We start from the raw sequence: 26,854 nt of genomic DNA, 5'->3' as shown, positions 1-26,854 counted from the left end.
TGCAACACTTCTTACGGTGTGATCCGAATTCAGAGTTTTGAATGTGAATTAAAAAATTGTGTGATATTTTCCCAAATAAATAATTTTTATTTATTCGTTTTTTATTTGATTTTTGGTAGACCTTTTGTTAGAATTATATAAATATTTAAAAAGACCTCGAGCTTCAAGAAACATTAATTTATAATAATTTTTATATTTTTTATGATTTTTAATGCATTCTAACGCTTGTTTAAATATTTTCAAAAATTATCGATTTTTCTATAATGGATTTAGCATTTTTGTGGCAAAATTTGAATAATTTTTACCATTTTATTTATTCTTACTCTTTTTTTTAAACTATCTGAAAAAAGAAAACAACAATTACGCATTAAAATATGAAAAAAAAACTGAAGTAAAAAACTTCCTGTGTAGTTAATATAATTAACTTCTTTGTGAGGACATTTTTGGAAGTGCTTTTAAAGTTGTGCCTTTAAAACAAATCCCAAATTTGTGGAACAATTTTAGTTGCTTTATTATATATTATTTTGATGTCTATTTTTGTATTCTTTTTTATGAAATAAAACAATAATTGAACCTATAAGTTCAGTCTATAAATTTTTAGCTAGGGGGGCTATAGCCCCCCCCTAGGAAAATTGTCTAGCTACGCTAATGAACTGTGTATATATTTATTTATATATTTAAATATGAACCATTAGTGTAACACTTGTTGCACTTCTACAAAATCTCTAGACTTAAAATAAAAATGCTGGTAAAAAATATGGGAAATATTTAAAACTAATGCAATTTTTTTCAGTTCCGTAAAAGGTTATTTATGATTTATCGGGCGCTACAAACGTATTAGAGGTATAAGTAAATTTGAGTTACTTTTAAAACTGTTGCTATTTAGAAATGGCAATTTTACAAGGATATGGACCAGGATAAATTGTCAGTAGTGACTTTTGGGACAATATTTAGCCAAATCGGGCGAACAATGCTAATTTTTTATTTTTCTCACATTGAAAACTGTTTGAGAAATTATTGAGTAGCGATGCATTTCAATTTGAGGATTACAATTGAGAAATTATTGCTATTGTGTTGAATTTTACTGTTGAGGGTAATGTCTGTTTTTTGTTGAGAACGCGATTTTCTCAACAATTTCTCAACTTGAATATTACCCTAATCCTTTGAAAAAATGTTTGAAAAATTATTGAATTTTAGTATTTTTCAAACGTTTGTGTTTATTGGGATAAGTCAATCTCTAAACTTACATTTAGTCTTTTTTCATATTTTCGATATCATTGTTAAAAGGTAAAAAGTGACGGCACATTAACACCACAACATTAAAAACAAGTTTAATTTAAATTTAAAATAATTTCAAAAATAAATAAATAAAAACTAAATTAAAATATCACAGAGCCTTTTTCTTTATGGCTACGATCACAGATGTTTGAACTTAAACTAAATGATTGCTAATGTATAAGCAGCATTAGTGTTGTCTTTGTCCTCTTTTCTGTTTATTTCACATTGAATTAGACTCTCTTAAGTGTAACGTTTGTTTACTCTTCTGTCTTTGTCTAAGATTTTCACATTCTCCAAATCTGCTGTATGTCCGAAATCTATGCAGTGTTGAGCCAAAGTTGTCGTTTGTTTTGCTTTTCTTATATCTGCTTCGTGCTCTGTTACCCTCGTCGCTAAGCTACGTTTGGTTGTCCCCACATAGTATTTGTTGCATGTTTCTTTGTCATTGCCTTTGCATTTGATTTCATAGACTACGTTGCTTTGTTGTGTTTTTGTTATTTTTGTTTTTGTGTTGGTAAATATTGCATTTAATGTTTTGTTGGGCCTGTGAGCGAAGGTTATTTGATTGTCATCTATTATTTCTTTAAGCATTGCAGTTTCTGTGAGTTTTGGAATATTTGAGAGGCTGTAAAATTTTGTGATATTGCCAGATTGATTAACGTCGTTGGTATTTTGGGAATTTGATTTGGTAGTGGCTTTCTTAATTAAATTATTTATAATGTGTTGTGGGAATGAGTTGTTGATGAGTATATGTTTTACTTTTTGTAAATTTGTTTCTTGGAATTTGCCATCACATAATTTAATTGATTTTTGAATTATACTCAAAGCTTTTTTATCTTTTGTTTAAGTGGTTGGGTCGAATGAATGTTTATGATTCTTACCGAAGCTATTGATTTAGTATACCATTCTGTTAATATTGTATCTCTATTTTTGTGTAGTTTTATGTCTAAATATGGTAAGCAATTATTATTCTCCTTTTCGATTGTAAATTTGAGTTTATTGTGATATTTGGTGAATGTGTTAGGTATGGGATCTTCTGATTATAGTAAATAGATCGTCCACATATTTGGTTAAGAATTTAATTGTAATTTTCTTTTCCGTCAGTTCCTTTATTGTTTCCTCGAGCATAGTATCTAGAACTATTTCGGCAAACGTTGACCACATTGGCATACCATATGTTTGGTAATACAGGGTTTCCTCATATATAAAATAATTATTGTCATTTAAACTAAATTGTAGAAGTTTTAGGAAATGGGCCTTAGGTATTTTTGTATGTTCTTCAAGTCTCTTCCATTGCGTCATTATATTTCTTATCGCTAGATGTATAGGTATGTTGGTGAGCAACGATACCACGTCAAATGATACTAAAATGTCGTTTTCATCCAAAGATACATTTCTAAGTCTGTATTTCAATTCATACGAATTCTTTATGTTGTACTTCTCTAATAGTTATGAGATTTTTGATTATTGAACCAATGCGTTTGTATATATTGTAGAAAGGAACTTATACTGACGATGATATTGGTCGTAGGGGCATATTGGGTTTGGGTATTTTAGGTAGTCCATATAATATCGGTGCTGTCGCTGAGTTGGATGATAGCTTAAATTTTTCCTGTGTAGGAATGTAGCCAGTTTTGAAAAGATCTGCTCCTATTTTATTGTTTTTTTCTTCGTAGTTTCTGCGTTGGGTCTTCTCTTATTGTTTTATAGGTATTCTTGTCGTTCAAAAAAGATTTCATCTTTTCATCGTACTCTTTCTTGTACATTATCACGGTTTTGTTTCCTTTGTCTGATTTTGTAACTATAATTTCTTTATGATTCCTTAATAATCTACTGGTTTCTTGAAATATGTTTAAGATGAATTTTTCCTTTTGAGAGTTCCTTAAAGTTCTTTTATATGGCATTATTCTATTAGCAATTTTACTCCTTTTTATGTCCTTCTCTCTTTCATCTGTGATTGTCTGTACCCACTGTTCCAAAGCAGCAATTAAGTTTACGGTGCAAATATTGTCTCTATTTACCGGTATTGCAAATTTTGAGCCCAAAGAGAGAAGCCACATGCTATCCTCCGCGAATTCTTGTTTTCTTTTCAGGTTTTGTATCTTTGATGAATGTGTCTTTCGTACACGAGATGTGATGTCCTTATACCTACGAGCTCGTGATACTTCCGTTGCGTCAAAAAGTTTATTTACTGGTTTAGTATGTGTGTGGGGATCAAACCGACCTTTCGACAGTTGAGAAGATATTTTAGCCTTTCGGATTGCATTCCGAGTCGTTTAATATCTCTGCAATAGTTCTTAAGTAGTTTGCAAGTATTTGTGTCATATTTAATCTTAATGTGTTCAAAGAAGTTCTTCATGGCAGGGTTGTCTTATTTCAATAGTTTTTATTATTCGACGGGCCCTCCGATAGTAATTTAAATTGTTGGTTTTTATACGACCTTGATTTTTTATTATTTTTGGATTCTTTTAGATTAGTTCTAAATCGGGCTTTTAAGGTCTCTAAATATGCAAATAAAAAGACTTTACTTCATATTTTTAAATTGGGTTTAACTTGAGAGCTGTACTTTGAAGACAAAAATACATATATAGACAGAAAAACGGACATCGCGAAATCGGCTCAGAATTTAATTCTATACTAAACGTATAGGTCTCAGACTGATTCCTCTTGGCGGAAATAAAAAATATCTTCATATTTACATTAATTTTATAAATTATCTCGGTTTTGGAATTTGAAGAATGACTTGTTGTTTTAACAATTGGTAGAAAAACAGTTACATTTTTGATTAAAATTAATATTTTTTCCGGAACGGTTTTTCTTTTGAAAACGGTCCGCTACGGGTTTCAAAAATACCGCTCCGCTCCTGCAGAAAAGGGTTCGCTCCGCCCCGGGTCCCTGGTCTGAAGTAACAGGTTTCCAGTATATTTTAACCTATATATCTTCAAAAATAATGGAAAATCACAAACCTTTTGGAAAGTTGTTTTGGAACAACATTTAAAACGCTACTCATTTCCTTGTAAAAAATTCACAAATTATTTCTAAAAATATTTCACTACCGAGTGAAAGATGTCGTCAATATATCACTGCACTGTTAGAAAAATATGTTTTTCATATGTTCCGATATAAACAAAATGTGTTTCGGGCACAATTTTGGAACACAATATATTTAAGTGCAAACATGTAATGTTCCTAAACTAACACTAAATGTTTGGGACATCTATGTTAATATGTTAGTATATATTTTGTTTGGGGCATGAATGTTTCATAAAAATCATATGTGTGAATGCAAACATATATAAATTTACAAATTTCGACTAAACATACATATGTTGTGATATTTTATTCAAAGCGACAGAGAGAGTATAGAGAAAGAAATAGAGATGGAAACCGGGAGAGTTGACGAAAGATATCAACATAACACAGCGAAAGAATCAAAAGACAACAATTTCTGTGAAACCGCTTGTATGTTGTTTCGGAAAACTGTTTTATGATAAGGCCAAAAATTTGATATGCTTAAGTCTAAATATTATTTAATTTGAATAAAGAGAATAGACATTCGGAACCAAGTGAATAGACATTTGAAAAACAAACAGCATATGTTTTCGCCTTGAGAGCAGCATTTTATGTATGTGTGAACATGTGTTTTTTTTATCATTTTGGCATTATGGGCACAATTTTTCGTTAAAATAAATCATGGGTCTTCATAAAAATAACGAAAGGGCACTATACTCTTTTTTAGAGTTGGGACAGTAAAATGAAATAAGGAGGAAATAGTGAAAAATTACACAGTAAAATGTATAAAAACAAAGTTTAGTTCCTCTTTATTAATAAGTAGTCCACAAGGAGTTGACCGACATCTTCAAATATAAAAGCGGACATTAAGTTCGAGTTTTGTAGCTAAAACAATTTAAAAAGTTTATTTTCTTTAAAATGAATTATTAAAGAAAAATAAAAGGCGAAGGATTTCCGACCAATCAGCTTATCCTCATTCCTACTTAAGACTCTGGAGAGGATGATAAATATTTATCTTAGAACTAGCATCGATTCAAGTTTGTTCTCGAAACGACAGCATGCATACTCGAAGGGCAGGTCTACTGAGACCGCACTACATGAACTAGTCAGCTTTATTGAAAGCTCACTATCTGTCAAAGAATACACAATCGTGGCGTTTCTAGACATCGAAGGGGCGTTCAATAATGTCCATCCGAGCTCGATATTAAATGGACTGACAACTCTGAATGTTGATCCATGTATACTCAGGCTGTTAGACGAACTGCTAATGAAGAGGCGTATTTCAGCCACACTAGGACAAGCAAACATACAAAAGTATGTGAACAGAGGCACTCCCCAAGGAGGAGTTCTAACACCTTGTCTTTGGAATGTTGCTATAAACAACCTTCTGGTTACTCTAGAAAAAGAAAGGATAAAAGTGGTGGCATACGCAGATGATGTAGCTCTGGCAGTCAGGGGAAAATTCCCATCCACAATCAGAGATGTTATACAAAGAGCCCTCCGGATAACTGAGAAATGGGCGAAAGAGAATGGTCTTGGAGTAAACCCTGCAAAGACAGAATTAGTCATGTACTGCAAAGATCGCAAAACTCCCACGGTTAGGTCCATTTCCTTAGGGGGTATTGAAATTCCCTTTAGGGAGTGTGCAAAATACCTTGGCGTTATTTTGGACAGGAAGCTGAACTTTAAGCTTAATATTGAAGAAAGGGCGAGGAAAGCAACGGTAGCTTTATACTCGTGCAAAAAGGCAATAGGGAAAAAGTGGGGACTAAAACCAAAAATTGTACATTGGCTATACACGGCAGTGGTTAGACCTATAATGCTATATGGTGTTGTAGTCTGGTGGCCGGCACTTCACCAGCCGACAAGTTTAGACAAAGTTCAGCGTATGGCGTGCTTGTGTATCTCAGGTGCATTCAGCAAGACAGGAACAAACTCCCTTAATGTCATACTGCATCTATTGCCTTTAGACATTTTGGCCAAACAGTCAGCTGCAACAACGGCTGTGCGGTTGCGCGAGCTATCGCTGTGGTCGGAAAAAAGTTACGGTCACAGTTCGGTCCTCAAAATAATGCCAGATGAGCCTAACGTAGTGGATTACACTTTGGCGAGTCCACTTTTCGACAAAAAGTTTGAGACTCTAATTCCCAACAGTGAGGCGTGGTGTACACGGACCCCGGGGAATAAAAGATATATAGATTTCTACACTGATGGCTCCAAATTGGATGGCCAAGTGGGTTTCGGAGTATATTCTAAAGATCTGGAACTTCGAATAGCGAAAAGATTACCTGATCACTGTAGTGTTTTTCAGGCTGAAATATTAGCAATAAGAGAGGTGGCGAATTGGCTGAGAAGTAATGTTCCAAAAAATGTGGGCATTAATATATACTCAGACAGTCAACCTGCAATAAAATCCTTGGACTCTGTGTTCCTCAACTCGAAAACGGCCATCGATTGCCACAAATCTCTCAATGAGATGGCTGAGCAGTACAATATTCACCTAATATGGGTGCCTGGCCATAGGAACATACCGCGAAGCGGATGAGTTGGCAAGGCTAGGGACTACCTTACATATTCCAGGGGAACTGGAATTTGTTGGTATGCCCCTAGCTACCTGCAAGCTCATGCTGCGTGAGAAGGCTGTTATGATGGCAAATGTTCGATGGGAGAATTGCAAGGGTTGTAACGACACCAAGCAAATATGGCCCCATTTCAACTTAAACCGCACACTAGATATGCTGATGTTCTCGAGACGTCAGATATCACTCCTGATATCTGCTATAACGGGTCGCTGCCTGATAGGAGATTTTGCAAAAACTATTGGCGCGAAGTATAATGACTATTATATGAGCTGTCATGATGCGGAGCAAAAAGAATCAATTAAACACCTCTTGTGTGAGTGTCCTGCATTTTGTGTAAAGTGCAAGCAACTTTTAGGAGCATATAGATTCAGATTACTGGCGGATCTGGAAAACGTTAACTTAAGCAGTCTGCTAATATTTTTGGAACAATCTGGTTGGTTCAACAAAGAAAAATAATCAAGAAGGTTCAGCGGTTAAAACTAGAAGTGCCCATATGTAATAGGTACTTTTAGTTAATGTGGTATCACAATGGACTGAATAGTCTAAGTGATCCTGAATCTTAATCGGGCTGCCACTTTAACCTAACCTAACCTTGTACTGAATTTCACTAATAAATGCATGTTTTTGGGCATCGTTATAATTTTTTGTTGTTTCAACACATAATTTACTTGTTCTGAACACAAAGACCTAAACTCAAAGACATTAGGGATGATGATAAAAACAAAAAAATCTAAGAACAAAAATACATATTCGAATTTCGAAGAACAAAAATACACACATATTTTTTGTCGTCATTGAGAGAGCATCTAAAGTACATGTGCACCGAATGTATGTGTTTGTTGTTTTTTATACCCTCCACCATAGGATGAGGGTATATTAACTTTGTCATTCCGTTTGTAACACATCGAAATATTGCTCTAAGACCCCATAAAGTATATATTTTCTGGGTCGTGGTGAAATTCTGAGTCGATCTAAGCATGTCCGTCCGTCCGTCCGTCTGTCCGGCTGTCCGTCCGTCTGTGGAAATCACGCTAACTTCCGAACGAAACTAGCTATCGACTTGAAACTTGGCACAAGTAGTTGTTATTGATGTAGGTCGGATGGTATTGAAAATGGGCCATATCGGCCCACGTTTACGTATAGCCCCCATATAAACCGATCCCCAAATTTGGCTTGCGGAGCCTTCCGGAGCAGCAAAATTCATCCGATCCGGTTGAAATTTGGTACGTGGTCTAAGTATACGGTCTCTAACAACCATGCAAAAATTGGTCCATATCGGTCTATAATTATATATAGCCCCCATATAAACCGATCCCCAGATTTGACCTCCGGAGCCTCTTGGAGGGGCAAAATTCATCCGATCCGGTTGAAATTTGGTACCTGATGTTAGTATACGGTCTCTAACAACCATGCAAAAATTGGACCATGCAGAAGTAAGCGGATCCTCTTGCGAAGTCGAGGGGGATACCAAGACATTTGAAGACATGGATAGATACCGTATGCGTGAGGAGGCTTCTACTGCCTCAGAACTCACCAAAGTTGAACCTATGGTTATTGCGAGAGTCACCGATATCTCTGAAGAGGACATTCTTGATGACTCGATTGAAGCGGCTGATGTGACGGTTGTTGAAAATCTCGATGGTCCTACGGATCCTCCAGATAAATCTTCATCACTGTAAGGCTGCATGTGCTGCCTTAAAAGTTCTCCTGATGAAAGGGGACGTAGATATAGTTCTTATTCAAGAACCATATGTTTATAGAAACAAAATATGTGAATTAAGTACTCCGGGGTTCAAACTATTGCAGTATGCTGGTAATGATGTAAATCGAGCCTGTATAATTGCTAAAAACGAGCTCAATTTGTTTCTGCTTCCTTCAATGTGCAATACAGACACTGTCGTTGCAAGTTTAGAAATATCCAAATGCAAATATTGGGTATCTTCGGTCTACATGGGACATGACAGGGTGATGCCTCCATATGCCGTTAAGACCTTAGTGGAGGAGTCACTGAAAACAAAGACGAAACTCATTATGGGATGCGATGCGAATGCACATCATAGTATATGGGGAAGTAGTGATACTAATGCAAAGGGAGAGTCGCTAATAGAGTTTATTTTGCGTACTAATCTGGTAGTTTGCAACAAGGGAGATGTCCCAACCTTTGTCACTAAAAACAGGCAAGAGGTTTTGGACATCACCTTGGCCTCGCAAGAACTGAATGAAATGATATCTGAGTGGCAGGTTTTAAGTGAACACAGCTTCTCAGATCATCGCTACATCAGTTTCAAATTTGATGTTCATATCACCAACATCATATTTCCGCCAAATGTTAGGAAAACTGACTGAATAGGTATAGGGAATCGTTCAATATGATGATACCGGAAATAACAGAGACAAATATGAGAAATGTGCAAGAAATCGAACACGCAGTGGAGCGGAGTACTAAGGCCTTCAACATCTCACTGAAAGCTGCATGCCCTAGAGGAAAGCCAAGGGGGAAACATCGACCACCATGGTGGTCTACGGAATTAAGTAATATGAGGAAATCCTGCAGGAAGCTCTTTAACAAGGCAAAGTCCACCAGAGCCCCTGAGGACTGGGACGCTTACAAGAAGAATCTGAGAGGATACAAGCGAGAACTGAGAAAGGCTCAGCATAACTCTTGGAATGCTTACTGCAGCAGTATTGAGAATACGTCCGAGGCTTCCAGACTACGGAAGGTTCTAGCATCCACCAACTCCGCTCCAGGTTTCATTAAAACATCGGAGGGCAATTGGACAACGTCCAGTGAGGAGACGCTGGAGGTACTATTGGACACACATTTTCCTGGACCTGATGGAATTACTCCGGCGGAGTAACAAGCTGTAACTGACAAAATTATCCCCTGGTTGTCGGTGATATATAAAGGATGTATCAACTTATCATATATCCCAGGAAAGTGGAGGGAAACAAAAGTCGTTTTCATACCTAAAGCGGGAAAAGCCTCTCACTCGAGGGCGAAGGATTTCCGACCAATCAGCTTATCCTCATTCCTATTTAAGACTCTGGAGAGTATGATAGATATTTATCTTAGATCTAGCATCGATTCAAGTTTGTTCTCGAAACGACAGCATGCATACTCGAAGGGCAGGTCTACTGAGACCGCACTACATGAACTAGTCAGCTTTATTGAAAGCTCACTATCTGTCAAAGAATACACAATCGTGGCGTTTCTAGACATCGAAGCGGCGTTCAATAATGTCCATCCGAGCTCGATATTAAATGGACTGACAACTCTGAATGTTGCTCCATGTATACTCAGGCTGTTAGACGAACTGCTAATGAAGAGACGTATTTCAGCCACACTAGGACAAGCAAACATACAAAAGTATGTGAACAGAGGCACTCCTCAAGGAGGAGTTCTATCACCTCTTCTTTGGAATGTTGCTTTAGACGACCTTCTGGTTTCCCTAGAAAAAGAAAGGATACAAGTGGTGGCATACGCAGATGATGTGGCGCTAGCAGTCAGGGGAAAATTCCCATCAAAAATTAGAGATATTATACAGAGAGCCCTCCGGATGACTGAGAAATGGGCGGAAGATAATGGTCTTGGGGTAAATCCTGCAAAGACAGAAATAGTCATGTACTGCAAAGATCGCAAAACTCCCACGGTTAGGCCCATTTCCTTAGGGGGTATTGAAATTCCCTTTAGGGAGTGTGCAAAATACCTTGGCGTTATTCTGGACAGGAAGCTGAACTTTAAGCTTAACATTGAAGAAAGAGCGAGAAAAGCCACGGTAGCTTTGTACTCGTGCAAAAAGTAGAGGTGTGCACGTGACACGAAATTGTCATGACTCACGAAAATTTTCGTGACTCACGCGTGAGTCGTGAGTCACGCTCATGGCAACGGCGTGAGTGTGCGTGAGCGTGATTAACAAACCAAAATGTCGTGCGTGAGCGTGAGTCACGAAAATATTATCTTCGTGAGTGTGCGTGAGTAAAGATTTACGCTCACGAAAATAATCCTGCTCACCAACATAAAACGCTTAAGAGTTAAATTCATTTACAATTTTAGTGACACCTGGGATGTTAAGAGTGTAATAACGCTCTCGATTTTAATAATGCTCATGTTTTCAGACGCGTCGCTAAGGTAAATTATTCCAAAAATTGTTCGTGGGTCACGACATTTTCCGTGAGTCACAGTATTTTTCGTGAGTCACAGTATTTTTCGTGAGTCACGACATTTTCGTGCATGAGTGTGCGTGAATACAAATTTTCTTTTCGTGAGTGTGCGTGAGTCCTACCAAGTAATATTGTGCGTGAGTAAGATTTTTCCGTCGTGAGTGTGCGTGAGCGTGAGTAAAATATTACTCACGTGCACACCTCTAGCAAAAAGGCAATAGGAAACAAGTAAGGAAAGTCTAAAGTCGGGCGGGGCCGACTATATTATACCCTGCACCACTTTGTAGATCACAAATTTCGATATCACATCAGTCAAATTATTGGGGGCTATATATAAAGGTTTGTCCCAAATATATTTAAATATCACTCGATCTGTACAGAATTTGATAGACTTCTACAAAATCTATAGACTCAAAATTTAAGTCGGCTAATGCACTAGGGTGGAACACAATATTAGTAAAAAATGGGAAACATTTAAATCTGAAGCAATTTTAAGGAAACTTCGCAAAAGTTTTTTTTTATGATTTATCGCTCGATTTATATGTATTAGAAGTTTAGGAAAATTAGAGTCATTTTTACAACTTTTCGACTAAGCAGTGGTGATTTTACAAGGAAAATGTTGGTATTTTGACCATTTTTGTCGAAATCAGAAAAACATATATATGGGAGCTATATCTAAATCTGAACCGATTTCAACCAAATTAGGCACACATAGCTACAATGCTAATTCTACTTCCTGTGCAAAATTTCAACTAAATCGGAGTAAAAAATTGGCCTCTGTGGTCATATGAGAGTAAATCGGGCGAAAGCGATATATGGGAGCTATATATAAATCTGAACCGATTTCAATAAAATTTGGCACACATAGCTACAATGCCAATTCTACTCCCTGTGCAAAATTTCAACCAAATTGAACCAAAACTCTGGCTATTAAAACCATATTAGTCCATATCGGGCGAAAGATATATATGGGAGATATATCTAAATCTGAACCGATTTCAATCAAATTTTGCACATTTGACTATACTACTGATTGTACTCTCAGTGCAAAATTTCAACCAAATTCGGCCAAAAATCTGGCTTCTGGGGCCATATAAGTCCATATCGGGCGAAAGATATATATGGGAGCTATATCTAAATCTGAACCGATTTCAATCAAATTTTGCACACATAACTATACGACTAAGTGTTATGTTTGTACAAAATTTCAAGCAAATCGGTATAAAACTCTGGCTGCTGGATCCATATTAGTGCATATCGGGCGAAAGATATATATGGGAGCTATATCTAAATCTGAACCGATTTCTTCCAAAATCAATAGGGTTCTATTCTGACCCAAATGAGGAACATGTGCCAAATTTGAAGGCGATTGGACTTAAATTGCGACCTAGACTTTGATCACAAAAATGTGTTCACAGACAGACGGACATGGTTATATCGACTCAGGGACCCACCCTGAGCATTATTGCCAAAGACACCATGTGTCTATCTCGTCTCCTTCTGGGTGTTACAAACATATGCACTAACTTATAATACCCTGTTCCACAGTGTGGCACAGGGTATAAAAAGTGGGGACGAAAATTATGTATTGGCTATACACAGCAGTGGTTAGACCTATAATGCTTATGGTGTTGTAGTCTGGTGGCCGGCACTTCAGCAACCGACAGGTTTAGATTAGAGGTGTGCACGTGAGTAATATTTAACTCACGCTCACGCACACTCACGACGGAAAAATCTTACTCACGCACACTCACGCACAATATTGCTTGGTAGGACTCACGCTCACGCACACTCACGAAAAGAAAATTTGTATTCACGCACACTCACGCACGAAAATGTCGTGACTCACGAAAAATACCGTGACTCACGAAAAATGTCGTGACTCACGAACAATTTTTTGAATAATTTACCTTAGCGACGCGTCTGAAAACATGAGCATTATTAAAATCGAGAGCGTTATTACACTCTTAACATCCCAGGTGTCACTAAAATTGTAAATGAATTTAACTCTTAAGCGTTTTATGTTGGTGAGCAGGATTATTTTCGTGAGCGTAAATCTTTACTCACGCACACTCACGAAGATAATATTTTCGTGACTCACGCTCACGCACGACATTTTGGTTTGTTAATCACGCTCACGCACACTCACGCCGTTGCCATGAGCGTGATTCACGACTCACGCGTTAGTCACGAAAATTTTCGTGAGTCACGACAATTTCGTGTCACGTGCACACCTCTAGTTTAGATAAAGTTCAGCGTATGGGGTGCTTGTGTATCTCAGGCGCATTCAGAAAGACAGGAACAGTTTCCCTTAATGTCATGCTGCATCTATTGCCGTTAGACATTTATGCCAAACAGTCAGCTGCAACAACGGCTGCGTGGTTGCGCGAGTTATCGCTGTGGTCGGAAAAAATGTACGGTCCCCCGGGGAATAAAAGATATATAGATTTCTACACCGATGGCTCCAAATTGGATGGACAAGTGGACTTCGTAGTATATTTTAATGATCTGGAACTTCGAATAGCGAAAAGATTACCTAATCACTGTAGTGTTTTTCAGGCTGAAATATTAGTAATAAGAGAGGTGGCGAATTGGCTGAGAAGTAATGTTCAAAAAATGATGGCATTAATATATACTCAGACAGTCAATCCGCAATAAAATCCTTGGACTCTGTGTTCCTTAACTCGAAAACGGCCATCGATTGCCGCAAATCTCTCAACGAGATGGCTGAGCAGTACAATATTCACCTAATATGGGTGGCTGGCCATATGAACATACCGGGGAACTGCGAAGCAGATGAGTTAGCAAGGCTAGGAACTACCTTACATATTCCAGGGGAACTGGAATCCGTTGGTATGTCTTTGGCTACCTACAAGCTCTTACTGCGTGAGGAGGCTGTCACACTAGATATGCTAGTGTTCACAAGATGTCAGATATCACTTCTGATATCTGCTATAACGGGTCGCTGCCTGATAGGCGAATTTGCAAAAACTATTGGTGCGAAGTATAATGACTACTGTATAAGCTGTCATGATGCAGAGGAAAAGGAATCAATTAAACACCTCTTGTGTGAGTGTTCTGCATTTTGTGTAAGGCGTAAGCAAATTTTAGGGGCATATAGCTTTAGATTACTGGCGGACCTGGAAAACCTTAACTTAAGCAGTCTGTTAATGTTTTTGGAACAATCTGGTTCGTTCAGTGGTTAAAACTAGAAGTGCCCATATGTAATAGGTACTTTTAGTTAAACGTGGTATCACAATGGACTGAATAGTCTAAGTGAGCTTGAAACTTAATCGGGCTGCCACTTTAACCTAACCTAACCTTCCAATCGGCGGTTGAGAGATGTGTGTTACATTCCTTTAGTCTGTTTAATATTGACTCAGGATCAAGAGGGTTTGCAGGTATCCATGCATATGCTCTATGTGTAGCCAGTATATCTTTTCTCTAGACCAGAATCAAAGCAGCTGTAAAGCAATCCATAGACCTCTGGTCCGCAAATGCGATTAACTTAAATCGTTCTTGATACCAGCATCTTGTCATCGAGGACTTGGTCCGGGAAACTTTTCTAGCATCTGTGAGTAGACGCGCGTTCTCAATTTCCCCCATTTTTGATTTGGAAGCATACCGTCCAACACTCTTTTATTAATGGTAGCCACCACAAGGCTGTCTTTTGCAGTGAGGCAAACGATCTTTGATCCTGTTTGGAAGATGGCAGCTCATCCGGTGTCGTTCCCTTTTTCCAGCTTCAAGAATTCCTTGCGCCCATATTAAGGAATCGCTTTGCTTAGCCGACAACTTGCTTAGGTCGACTGATACTAATTTCTTTAGAATAAACAAATCATTTCTGCGTTCCTTGATTCTCTTTCGTGAGGGATACCTCCTTTCGAAGTCGTTACCAGGGCTGTGGAGTCGGAGTCTGAAGATTTTGTTGGAGTCGGAGTCGTAAAAATTATGCTCGACTCCGGCTAAAGTACATTTTTTAAAACACTTCACATTTTTGTAACTAAATAAGTTTTTAGGCAAACCAGGCCCTTTTGCAGATAGTCAATCAATAAAATACCTTTGAAGTCCCAAAAAACCGTTGCCAGCCGATTGAATTGTTTTTGCCTTCTTTGAGCACTTCCTCCAGCTTCAGTCCATTGTTTGGATTGTTCTTTTGTCTCTGGAGTATAGTGGTGGATCCATGTCTCATCAACAGTTATGAAACGACGCTTAATATAAATTTTATTGCGCTTAAAACGATCCAAACAAGCTTGAGAAATGTTCATTCTTATGCGTTTTTGATCGACTGTTTACGAATGCGGCACCCATCTTGCAGAAAGCTTTTTCATCTGTAGTTCTTCATGCAAAATTAAATGGACTCGATCATTTGAGATGCCCATGATATTAGCAATTTCACGCACTTTTATTCGTCGATCAATTAATACCATATCTTGCACTTTGGCTACGATTTCTGTTGTTGTTGCTGTTTTTGGACGTCCACTACGTGGTTCATCTTCAATGCTGGTACGACCAGCATTAAATTCAGCAACCCAATTTTTTACTGTTGCATATGAAGGAGCACTTTCACCTAACACATTCACCATATCATTATGAATTTCTTGTCCCGATAAACCTTTTTTATGTAAATATTTAATGGCAGCACGCATTTCTAATTTTTCGATTGTAAAAAATTGCGGCTGTGTCTTTTTTGAACACCTGTTTCTATATGAATGAGTTGCCAGATCGAAACAAAATTTAACATGTGTTCATAACAGAGATGGAAGTTTCCGAAACAATTGATTTTTTCTGTTTATACCGCGCTTTTTGTGCTAGGCTAAGAAGTTTCCGAACTGCCCTCGTATAGAAAATTTTGTCAAAATTGAATTTCTATAGAAAATTTTGTGAAAATTTTATTTCTATAGCAAATCTTGTCAACATTTTATTTCTATATCAAATTTCGTAAAAATTTTATTTCTATAGAAAATTGTATTTCTTACTGATGCTCACTGATACTCACTGCTAAGACGAAAACTTGTAAAAATGACTCAAATTTTTGTATACCTCTAATACATATCTATCGGCTGATAAATAATAGATGCATTTTTGCGAAATTGCCTAAAAATGTATAAACATTTCCCATATTTATACCCTGCGACGCACTGTGCTCCTCCCCAAGACATTAGCCGAATTAAATTTTAAGTCTAGAGATTTTGTAGAAGTCAGACAAAATTTTGTCCAAATCGGGTCAGTTTTAAATTTTGGTTATTGGCAACATAAACCTTTATATAAAACACTCAACAAATTTGAATGGTATCGAAATGTAGATCTAAATACAATGTGGTGCGTGGAGGGTATATAATAGTATAGTAGTATATAAAAGCCCCGCCCGACTTCAGACTTTCCTTATTTGTTTTTTACTAAAATTGTGTTTAGTTCCATAACGTTAGATTTAACCTCCCATTTTTATTTCTCGAGCATTTAGAAGAGGATTTACATAAGATGACTCGATGACTCTTCAATAATTAACGCTGATGTGGGCTGGTATCTGTAGCCACTTTCCTTGGTTTATTATTCCGAACCACCACAATAAAATAGACTAACTAAATAAATAACTAAGGAAACTTAGAAAAATATTCAGGTTGTAAAATTTTCTTGTCAAACTAGAAAATGTAATTTTCATTTTCATTGAGCAACAAGGAGACTTAAGTTGTACAAATTTTGCTTTTAACAATGTTAACTCCGAACTGAATTATTTGAAGAATTAAATTATAAAAATTATCTCCGTTCCCGACATCAGATAAGGACACTTGATACAAAGCTAGAGAAGGCCAGATTCCTAGAAGGCCGACTAAATTCTTTTTTTACTACTTTCATTAAAATTTCCTGGTAAGTCGTTGGGCAATGAATTGTAAGCATAATAGTTATTCTTCCTATTTGGTTGCCTAGGAATCCAATTTGATTGGGAAATTCGGTGGTACCCACTACCCGGAGTTTACTCCGGGGATTAAAATTTTTTACAATTACAATCACGAAACAAAGCTTCAACAACAGAACTAAGTTTTGGTTGAAGCAGATGTAATTTTTCGTCTACTCGGATTAGACCTATTAACTCTAATCGTTAAGGATACGATGTGGAGACACTGATTGAATTTTAGATTGAAATTTTCTACAAATACCGTTTATTTACATATATTAACCTTAAGAATCTTGCCCAGTCATCGAACTGGATTAATTTAAGTTTTAGTTAATATGGTCCATTATTTAACACTCAATTATTATGTTATCCTACGTAATCGAGCTATGCAAAATTGAGGTACAGCCTTTAACATTGATTCCTAAACTTTCGTATTTGGGACTATCCCGACATCGCAGGCCTGTGGACAGCGCTGGATATAAATGGTAAATAAGTCCAATATTAATGTCATTATAGAAAGAATATTTTGCATTACAACTTGCATCAGCTCAACCGAAGCCACACGTACTTTTTTGTTGTCCGTCAAATTGTTTGTTCACTTTTATGGACATTGTCACAATTTCTTTCATCAACCCTATGGTCAAGATGTTTATGTTTTTGCCGCTAACTACAATTATAAGACCATTCCTAACTGCTATTGACACTTCCACAACTCGGCTATTAGAGTAATATTTTTTTGTAAATAGATATTAAGATGTTCTAAAACGTGTGTTTCCTTCACCACGAAAGGTAAGGGTTGGTAGGTAGAGGATGCTAGGGCCGACGCGGAAAGTCGTCGGAGTTGGTCGGGTGGGTGTAGTGATAATAGCGGCAAACTGACATCTTATGCTGCAGTTCTTATCATCATCGTCCTAAATTTGTTGTGCACATGTTTATTTCGGTTCTCTATTCCGTCTGTCTCTTTTCTTCTTTACCTTTATGGCAACGTATCAGAATTCCCTTTCGTTAGGAATACCACCCCAGGACTGATCATTGCCGCCGAAAAGAAGGTAGCTATCCTCTTCGAAAGTGGAGCCCTACGCGGTGGAACGTTACATAAAGGGTGATACGGTCAAAATTTGGTCAATATAAACTTGACGTATTTCTTTCAATTTTGCATTTAAAAAACCTGAACACCCCTCATTTTGAAGGTGTGTGTGTAGAATGTTGCTCCTATTTTGATTTTGGAATTCACTCTTCAGTTGTCATAATGCCGTCCAAGCAAGAAGAGCAGCGTATCAAAATTTTGCTCGCACATCGCGAAAACCCGAGCTACTCGCACGCAAAGCTGGCAAAATCGCTAAAAGTTGCCAAATCAACCGTTACAAATGTAATTAAAGTGTTTGGGGAACGTTTGTCGACAGCCAGGAAGTCTGGATCGGGGGGAAATCGAAAACCGGAAGCCGCTGAGACGACAAAGAGAGTTGTGGGTAGTTTCAAGCGAAACCCTAACCTCTCTCTCCGAGATGCCGCAAATAAGGTGGGTGTATCGTATACAACCGTGCATCGAGCCAAAAAACGAGCCCGACTATCGACTTACAAGGAGGTAGTGACTCCAAATCGCGATGATAAACAAAATACGACGGCCAAAGCGCTATCCCGGAGGCAGTACACGACGATGCTGACGAAGTTTGACTGCGTGGTAATGGACGACGAAACCTACGTCAAAGCCGACTACAAGCAGCTTCCGGGACAGGAGTTTTGTACGGCAAAAGGAAGGGGAAAGGTAGCAGATATTTTCAAGCACATAAAACTGTCAAAGTTCGCAAAGAAATATCTGGTGTGGCAAGCCATCTGTACCTGTGGCATTTTCATAGCTTCCGGGACTGTCAACCAAGAAATTTACGTGAAAGAGTGTTTGAATAATCGTCTGCTGCCTTTCCTGAAGAAACACGGTTGTTCCGTACTGTTTTGGCCGGATTTGGCATCTTGCCATTACGGTAAAAAGGCCATGGAGTGGTACGCCGCCAACAACGTGCAGGTGGTTCCCAAGGACAAGAACCCTCCCAACACGCCAGAGCTCCGCCCAATTGAGAAATACTGGGCTATTGTCAAGCGGAACTTAAAGAAGACCAAAAAAACTGCTAAGGACGAGCAGCAGTTCAAGGCAAACTGGCTTTCTGCGGCGAAGAAAGTGGACAAGGTGGCTGTACAAAATCTGATGGCAGGTGTCATGCGTGAGGCCCGGCAATTCGGATTTGGAAAAGCGAAAGCCTAACTGAATATTTTTCCTGAATTTTATACTAATTGAACTTGAAAAAGAAATTTAATTTGATTTTTTAAATAAACGATTTCACCGATTTACACACGTTTTCCCTTGACCAAATTTTGACCGTATCACCCTTTATCGGATGATATTTTGAGCACCCGTCTCCTGGTTTTGTGTTTTGAAATCTTCATCTTTTTGTAACTCGTAAACTATAACGAAAATTGCACAATTTTTTTTTATTTTATAATTTTTTTTATATAATTTTTTACGGATTTTCTGCAGCAGAGTCTATTCGTTTACTTTTTTTTCAAATAACTTGCCAACAATTTCTTGGCGATTTTTATGTGGATTTTTAAATTAAATTGGGGATTTTTGGGGATAAAAGCATTCCATTTTGGGGACAAGAGCCCGGAAAATACTGGCAACACTGACGATAATTATTTTCGCGCCATTTATGGTACCCCCACGATAGAATTACAAATTAATGGTATTAAAATCAGATTTAGTTATATTACCCGGAGTCGGAGTCGAGGCTGATGAAAAATGCTGGAGTCGGAGTCGAGCAAAATTGGCTCGACTCCACAGCCCTGGTCGTTACCTTTGAAAAGGTTCGACTTGCCAAAATGTCGCCACCTGTCGACTAGAGGTGTGCACGTGAGTAATATTTAATTCACGCTCACGCACGACAGAAAAGTTTTACTCACGCACAATATTGTTTGGTAGGACTCACGCACACTCACGAAAAGAAATTTTTACTCACGCTCGAAAATATCGTGACTCACGAAAAATGTGACTCACGAATAATTTTATGAGTAATTTACCTTAGGGACATGTCTGAAAACATGATATTGATTAAAATCGAGAGCGCTATTAAACCCTTAATATCCTAGATTTCACTAAAATTGTAAATTAATTCAACTCGTAAGCGTTTTATGTGCGTGAGTGAGCCTCTACTGTCGACCCATATACAGGTCGACTAATTGGGTCAAACTCTTGTTCATTGTCCAAATTTATAACTTCAGTCGAAACCCGTCCACTGGGCCCTGAAGTTACCAACCCAGTGAATGTCTGTGAATTTCGCTGCATGGTAGCTAAGTGTACCACCACACTTGAAATTCGTAATAAGTACTTATAACCATAATTAAATTGATCCGATATTAAAACACACGTCCGTTCAGTTCGACGGTTGACTATTGAATATAACATCCATACTACACCCTCACAAAAACAAATCGCCTCTGTAACATCAAACAAAAAATAGTTTGTACTGTGCAAATATGTTATGTTTCGTCCTAAAAACACATATTTTTTTGGCCCTAAATAGTAAATTCCAGTTTATTAACATTGTTTTGCTTGCAGCAAAATGTCTTAAATATAATTTTGTTGGAGTACAATTAAAAACATATGTTTGTAATACATTTGAATATTTCACCCCAAACATTTATTTATATAATATTCACTATCCACAATTGATCAAATCCGTACACTGCAAAAAATATTTACGTAATATTAAAGATTACGCAACCTAAATTTTAGGACGCGCAATTTACAAAATATTAAGGACCAATTTTTTTAAAATAATGAAATTGTAGTATAATTGACTTTTAGACAACAACTGTCTTATTCTTTATTTTCATAAAATGTATAACTAAATCTTAAACATAAGCATAGCCTACTGATACTTAATAAGAAAGTCAAAATAATAAAGTATATTTAAATGGTAATATGAAAATGTTAGTTCAAATGCTATATACATTCAAAGTCATGGCATGCTTTGATAATAACTTAATGAAGACTTAAGTTCATAACTCAACATCTCCCTCTTTTTAAGAATTCAATCAATAGCCAATTAAATATAAGCTAAGATGTATTTATATATACATATAAAATAACATTCAATGAGCAAATTCATAAATTTAATTCAGAGACATTACATAATTAATAATAAATACTTAAGTGTATAGTTTTTGCAAACGAGAAGATCTTCTTGGACCTACAACATCATATCTGTCAGACGTTGGATTCACATTCTCACCCTCAGGGCAATCAGTACATTTTCTTTCCTTTATATGATAGGAATTCCTTCTGTAAATCTTCCCATCTAGCAAACTCTTCACTATATACGATCTTGGAGTTCCATGATGACCAATGACAACCCCTGGAACCCACACACGAGAGCCCTCATTTTTGAAAAATACATCTTCTCCAATATTCAAAATCTTTCCAAAAGCCGGACAATTATCTTTACGATGAATCTTGAAACACTTATTACACTGTCTATTTGTCTTATGTTTTGTAGTACTATCTTTACCTGGAGCCTTAGTGTATAACTTATCAATACAAGCATCATCATTATTGTCTGTTATTCCAGAATGTTCTTTAACTTCATCCACAATTTTCTTCGTCTCTTGAACGGCCCGGACTTGCTCCTTCTGTTTCTCAAATATTTTGCATTCAAGTGTTGCTTGTTCCATTGTTATGTTCTCCATTTTCAACAATTTTTCTTGAAGCTTTTAATCAGAAACGCCCAAAACTATACGGTCTCTAACCATTTCGCATACATTTGAAAACTCACAGCTGCTTGCTAACTCTCGGATTTCTTTAATAAAGCTTTCAACTGGTTCATGTTCCATTTGATTTCTGTTGTAAAATACAAATCTTTCATATAAGATATTTGTGTGTGACCCAAATAAATTGTCTAGCGCATATATAACTTTCTCGTAACTCTTTCGATCTTCATCGGATAATTCCAAATTTCTTATTATTTCCTTGCCATCTGGTCCAATTTGATTTCTTAGCAATGCCAATTTTGATGCTTCGCTTAATTTTACATTTCTCGCCACAATGAAATCTTCCTTGAAAATTTTCCAATTCTTTTTCTGATTTCCCGAAAGTTTCAAGTCACCAACAGCTTTAAGAGAGTCCATTTTGTATGTATGTATATGTTCACGTAGGTAAATTCGTTAAAATTTTGTTTTTACGACTGCGCCATGTAGTATAATTGACTTTTAGACAACAACTGTCTTATTCTTTATTTTCATAAAATGTATAACTAAATCTTAAACATAAGCATAGCCTACTGATACTTAATAAGAAAGTCAAAATAATAAAGTATATTTAAATGGTAATATGAAAATGTTAGTTCAAATGCTATATACATTCAAAGTCATGGCATGCTTTGATAATAACTTAATGAAGACTTAAGTTCATAACTCAACAGAAATTTTGATTAAAATAAAATTTAAAATCTTTGCATCAATAAACTTTTTTTTTTATTAAATTTAGGAAACAAATTTTGGAATTTTGCGTCTCTCTGTATGTCTTTAAACTAAGGCAGATTTTCTTTAAAATAAAGAAACACATTTTCGAATTAAAGAAATCGTCCTTAAACTAACTGATATATTGAATCTTTAGATTTAAGATAAAAGCGCATCAAATATAGACTAAGACTTGTTTTGAGGATTTAGCATATTTGGTTATTGGAATTAAGGAAACATTTTTTACATTGAAGTAGCCTTTATAATTTGGATTTTTAAATAGGCATTTATTTGTACGTGAATAGTTTTATTAATATACCATGAAAAAAAGGAAAATTGGATAAATGAGATCTGTATCCTAATTTTAATTTTATACGAGTCAACACAAACACAAATTTTAATTTTCTGGCCAAATTTGCCTGGCCAAATTTTCGGACGATACATTGGTTTTTGTGTTGGTTCGCATTTTTAATGTATAATCAACGTGGAATCTACATACATATGGCAAACCAGCAAAATATAAAAAAATCTTTAATTTATATATATTTTTTTCTTTTTTAGGACGCCAAACGTGGTACAGAATTGGACTATGTAATAGCACGAAAAAATCCCCTATTTCAAAAGCCTGTCTACTTGGAACTATGGGTAAGTAGAAAATTAAAATGTAAACCCATTTGGGCATAAAAGTGAATGTAACATTTGTTCCAGGTGCTGCAGTCTCTGTCGAATGAACCCATATTTTTGTTCGAAGCAGTTTCCACCATATAGATAGATCTGCTTTATATATTTGATCTACAATAAGACCCATTGACTTGACTGTTTCCGCGTATTTTAAATCATCAAATTTAAAATTTTTACAGACTACAATTTCCCGCAGTTTTCTATGCACACAAAATTTTTTTTCTGATTCAATCACGAAATTAATTGATCCAATTAATTTTTTAATTGAAATGTCCTCAACCACGAAAATTATAGTATTGATCACAGTTTTAATTGGGCACAAAAAATCTTGATTAAAAAATTAATTGATTTCATTAGCAAATTTCAATTAATTTTTTAATTGATGCAATTAAATATTTAATTGATGTTGATTGCTAATCTCAATTAATTTTAATTAAAAAGGTAACTGTGAATTCAAATCGATGATTTGACAGTGGCATAGGAAAAGAGATATGTTTGTTTCGAATTTATTTCGGCATAAGCCGGCTATCAATGTAAAACCTTTTTTCGGAGGGTTCAAGTGTGGTTTTTGTTGGGTTTAATAAACTGCCTGAATTTACTCTGATAATTGGTTGATAGTTTTGCTGCAAGTAGAGGATGCTGATGAGGAATGTGGTAATTCCGAAACGTGCGTCCATCCAACCATCTTGCAGTCTATAGGGCTTTGCCCAAATAAATTTGACAAACATTCTTTTCCTCTGTTGGTTAAGCTACTCTTGTAGTTTAGTCAATGTATGGTTTTAAGCTGAAATAAGAAACGACAACAATGCTTAAAGAACAAAACCAACAATAACAAAACAAAACAAATGGAAAAAGAAGAGGAGGCACGCTCAAAATAAACCCAGCCATGTGAATTCAAATCGATGATTTGACAGTGGCATAGGAAAAGAGATATGTTTGTTTCGAATTTATTTCGGCATAAGCCGGCTATCAATGTAAAACCTTTTTTCGGAGGGTTCAAGTGTGGTTTTTGTTGGGTTTAATAAACTGCCTGAATTTACTCTGATAATTGGTTGATAGTTTTGCTGCAAGTAGAGGATGCTGATGAGGAATGTGGTAATTCCGAAACGTGCGTCCATCCAACCATCTTGCAGTCTATAGGGCTTTGCCCAAATAAATTTGACAAACATTCTTTTCCTCTGTTGGTTAAGCTACTCTTGTAGTTTAGTCAATGTATGGTTTTAAGCTGAAATAAGAAACGACAACAATGCTTAAAGAACAAAACCAACAATAACAAAACAAAACAAATGGAAAAAGAAGAGGAGGCACGCTCAAAATAAACCCAGCCATGTGAATTCAAATCGATGATTTGACAGTGGCATAGGAAAAGAGATATGTTTGTTTCGAATTTATTTCGGCATAAGCCGGCTATCAATGTAAAACCTTTTTTCGGAGGGTTCAAGTGTGGTTTTTGTTGGGTTTAATAAACTGCCTGAATTTACTCTGATAATTGGTTGATAGTTTTGCTGCAAGTAGAGGATGCTGATGAGGAATGTGGTAATTCCGAAACGTGCGTCCATCCAACCATCTTGCAGTCTATAGGGCTTTGCCCAAATAAATTTGACAAACATTCTTTTCCTCTGTTGGTTAAGCTACTCTTGTAGTTTAGTCAATGTATGGTTTTAAGCTGAAATAAGAAACGACAACAGTAACTTTTTTCAATTACTTTCTAAATTGGCTTAGTGTTTGATTAACAATTGATTGTTTGAAATAAATTTTTAATTAAAAATTAAAAAAATGTTAATCACTTTTGTTAACTGACTTAGTCTTCCGAATTCGATTAAAAAGTTAATTGTTTCAATTAATTTTTCTCTGGTTGAAATTGGGCATGTAATGTTAAACTACGTCCTCTTCCTCTCTGAAAATGAAAACTAAATTTAATATATTTGTTTACATAATAAAGAAAAGTTTATCCAGAAACGTACACTGAAAAAAGTGAACCCACGAGGAAAGAAAATTGTAGTTAATTTTAGAAAACTTAGATTAATTTTAGAAAATCTTAACTAAACTGTATTAGAAACGCAGATGTCACGTCGATTTCACACAAATAAGTAAATAATTTTGGACAAATTGAAAAAAAAAATTAGAAAAATTTATTATTTTTCACTTACTAAAGAAAATTTCATGGTTTGAAGGAAAAAAATTGAAGTTCAAAATTACCAAAAGTTCTTTACTACCATACGAAGTTCATGATGGGTCCATTATTGGTAAAATTTAACATTTTTAAGAAATTCTGAAAGATTTTGTGGGAGGCACGAATTTAATTTATCTTTATGCATAATTTGTGTATATTTTTTTTCCTCTGTTTTAGTTAATTTATAAAATTATGAAGATAAATATTTTATTGAAACACAGAAAACTGGTTAAACGATTCCCAAAACTACAACTTTTTTACATACACTGTTAGAAAAATATGTTTTTCATATGTTTCGATATAAACAAAATGTGTTTCGGGCACAATTTTTAAACACAATATATTTAAGTGCAAACATATAATGTTCCCAAACTAACACTAAATGTTTGGAACACATATGTTAATATGTTAGAATATATTATGTTTGGGGCATACATGTCTCATAAAAATTATATGTGTGAATGTAAACATATATAATTTTACAAATTTCGAGTAAACATATATATGTTGTGATATTTTATTCAGAGAGCGACAAATAGAGATAGAAACCGGGAGGGTTGACGATAGATATCAAATTAACACAGCGAGAGAATCAAAAGAGAGCAATTTCTGTGAAACCGCTTATATGTTGTTTCGGAAGCTGCTTTATGATAAGGCCCAAAAATTTTATGTGCTTAAGTCTAAATATTATTTAATTTGAATATTAGAATGAGTATTCGGAATAAAGAGAATAGAGATTCAGAACCAAGAGAATCGACAAATGCTGCTTCGTCTTCAAAGCAGCATTTTACGTATGTGTGGACATGTGTTTTGTTTATCATTTTGCCTTTATGGGTACACTATTTTTCTTGGTTAAAAGAAACCGGAACGTACGAGGAGTAAATCAAAATATTCAGGCAAAGGAAATTACAAAAAAAAAAAACGGTGGAAAATATACACAAATTACAAAGGGATATTCATAAAAATAACGAAAGGGCATTATACTCTTTTTAGAGTTGGGACAGCAAAATGAAAAAAGGAGGAAATAGTGAAAAATTAAACAGTAAAATGTATAAGAACAAAGTTTAGTTCCTCTTTATTAATAAGTAGTCCAAGAGGAGTTGACGGACACCTTCAAATATAAAAGCGGGCATTTAGTTCGAGTTTTGCAGCTAAAAGATTTGAAAACGTTTATTTTCTTTAGAATGAATTATTAAAGAAAAGTAAAAGGCAAAACAGGGTCATTTTAGAGCGATAATGCCAACTTAATACCGGCCTTAAAGTTAAAAATTAAATTAAGTACAAAACATGATAAGTATTAAATGCATTTAAAATGGTGTTAAATGCTAGTAAAAAACTGTTCACGCCAAAATAAATTTATGTGTATATTATAAAATTATTTATGTATGTTTATACTCGACTCGTTCTTCTTTTGTTAGAGTTTTTGAATTCCATCCAAAATTTCAAACTTTTATACCAAAAACAGTTTTTTATTACAAAATTGTTATTTTTGCAATAAAAAATAATATTTTATCCAAAAGCTCAGTCCATTTCGTTTATATCAAGCACTGTTTCTGACTGTAAATC

At 35.8% G+C, this 26,854-nt stretch overlaps 1 protein-coding gene across 7 annotated transcripts in view; it reads left to right on the top strand.

Annotated features, from left to right (window-relative positions):
* Cad86C (Cadherin 86C) overlaps window positions 1-26,854 on the top strand; it is a 411,455-nt gene that overhangs the window by 237,994 nt on the left and 146,607 nt on the right. For 6 of the 7 annotated variants that reach the window (XR_012718060.1, XM_075291231.1, XM_075291230.1 and 3 more), the window contains one exon: window positions 22,996-23,079. Coding sequence is in view for 5 of the 7 variants with exons in the window: in XM_075291231.1 (XP_075147346.1) it covers window positions 22,996-23,079 (84 nt within the window). In the remaining 2 variants the exon portion in view is untranslated. Of the gene's footprint in view, window positions 1-16,718; window positions 16,902-22,995; window positions 23,080-26,854 lie in introns of those variants that run through there. The other variant, XM_075291234.1, reaches the window with a different exon arrangement.

This window comes from Haematobia irritans, chromosome 1, assembly GCF_050003625.1.
Source record: "Haematobia irritans isolate KBUSLIRL chromosome 1, ASM5000362v1, whole genome shotgun sequence".
NCBI lineage: Eukaryota > Metazoa > Arthropoda > Insecta > Diptera > Muscidae > Haematobia > Haematobia irritans.
The sequence above is the reverse complement of the archived record's forward strand: the minus strand, read 5'-3'. Positions and strand labels throughout refer to the sequence as shown.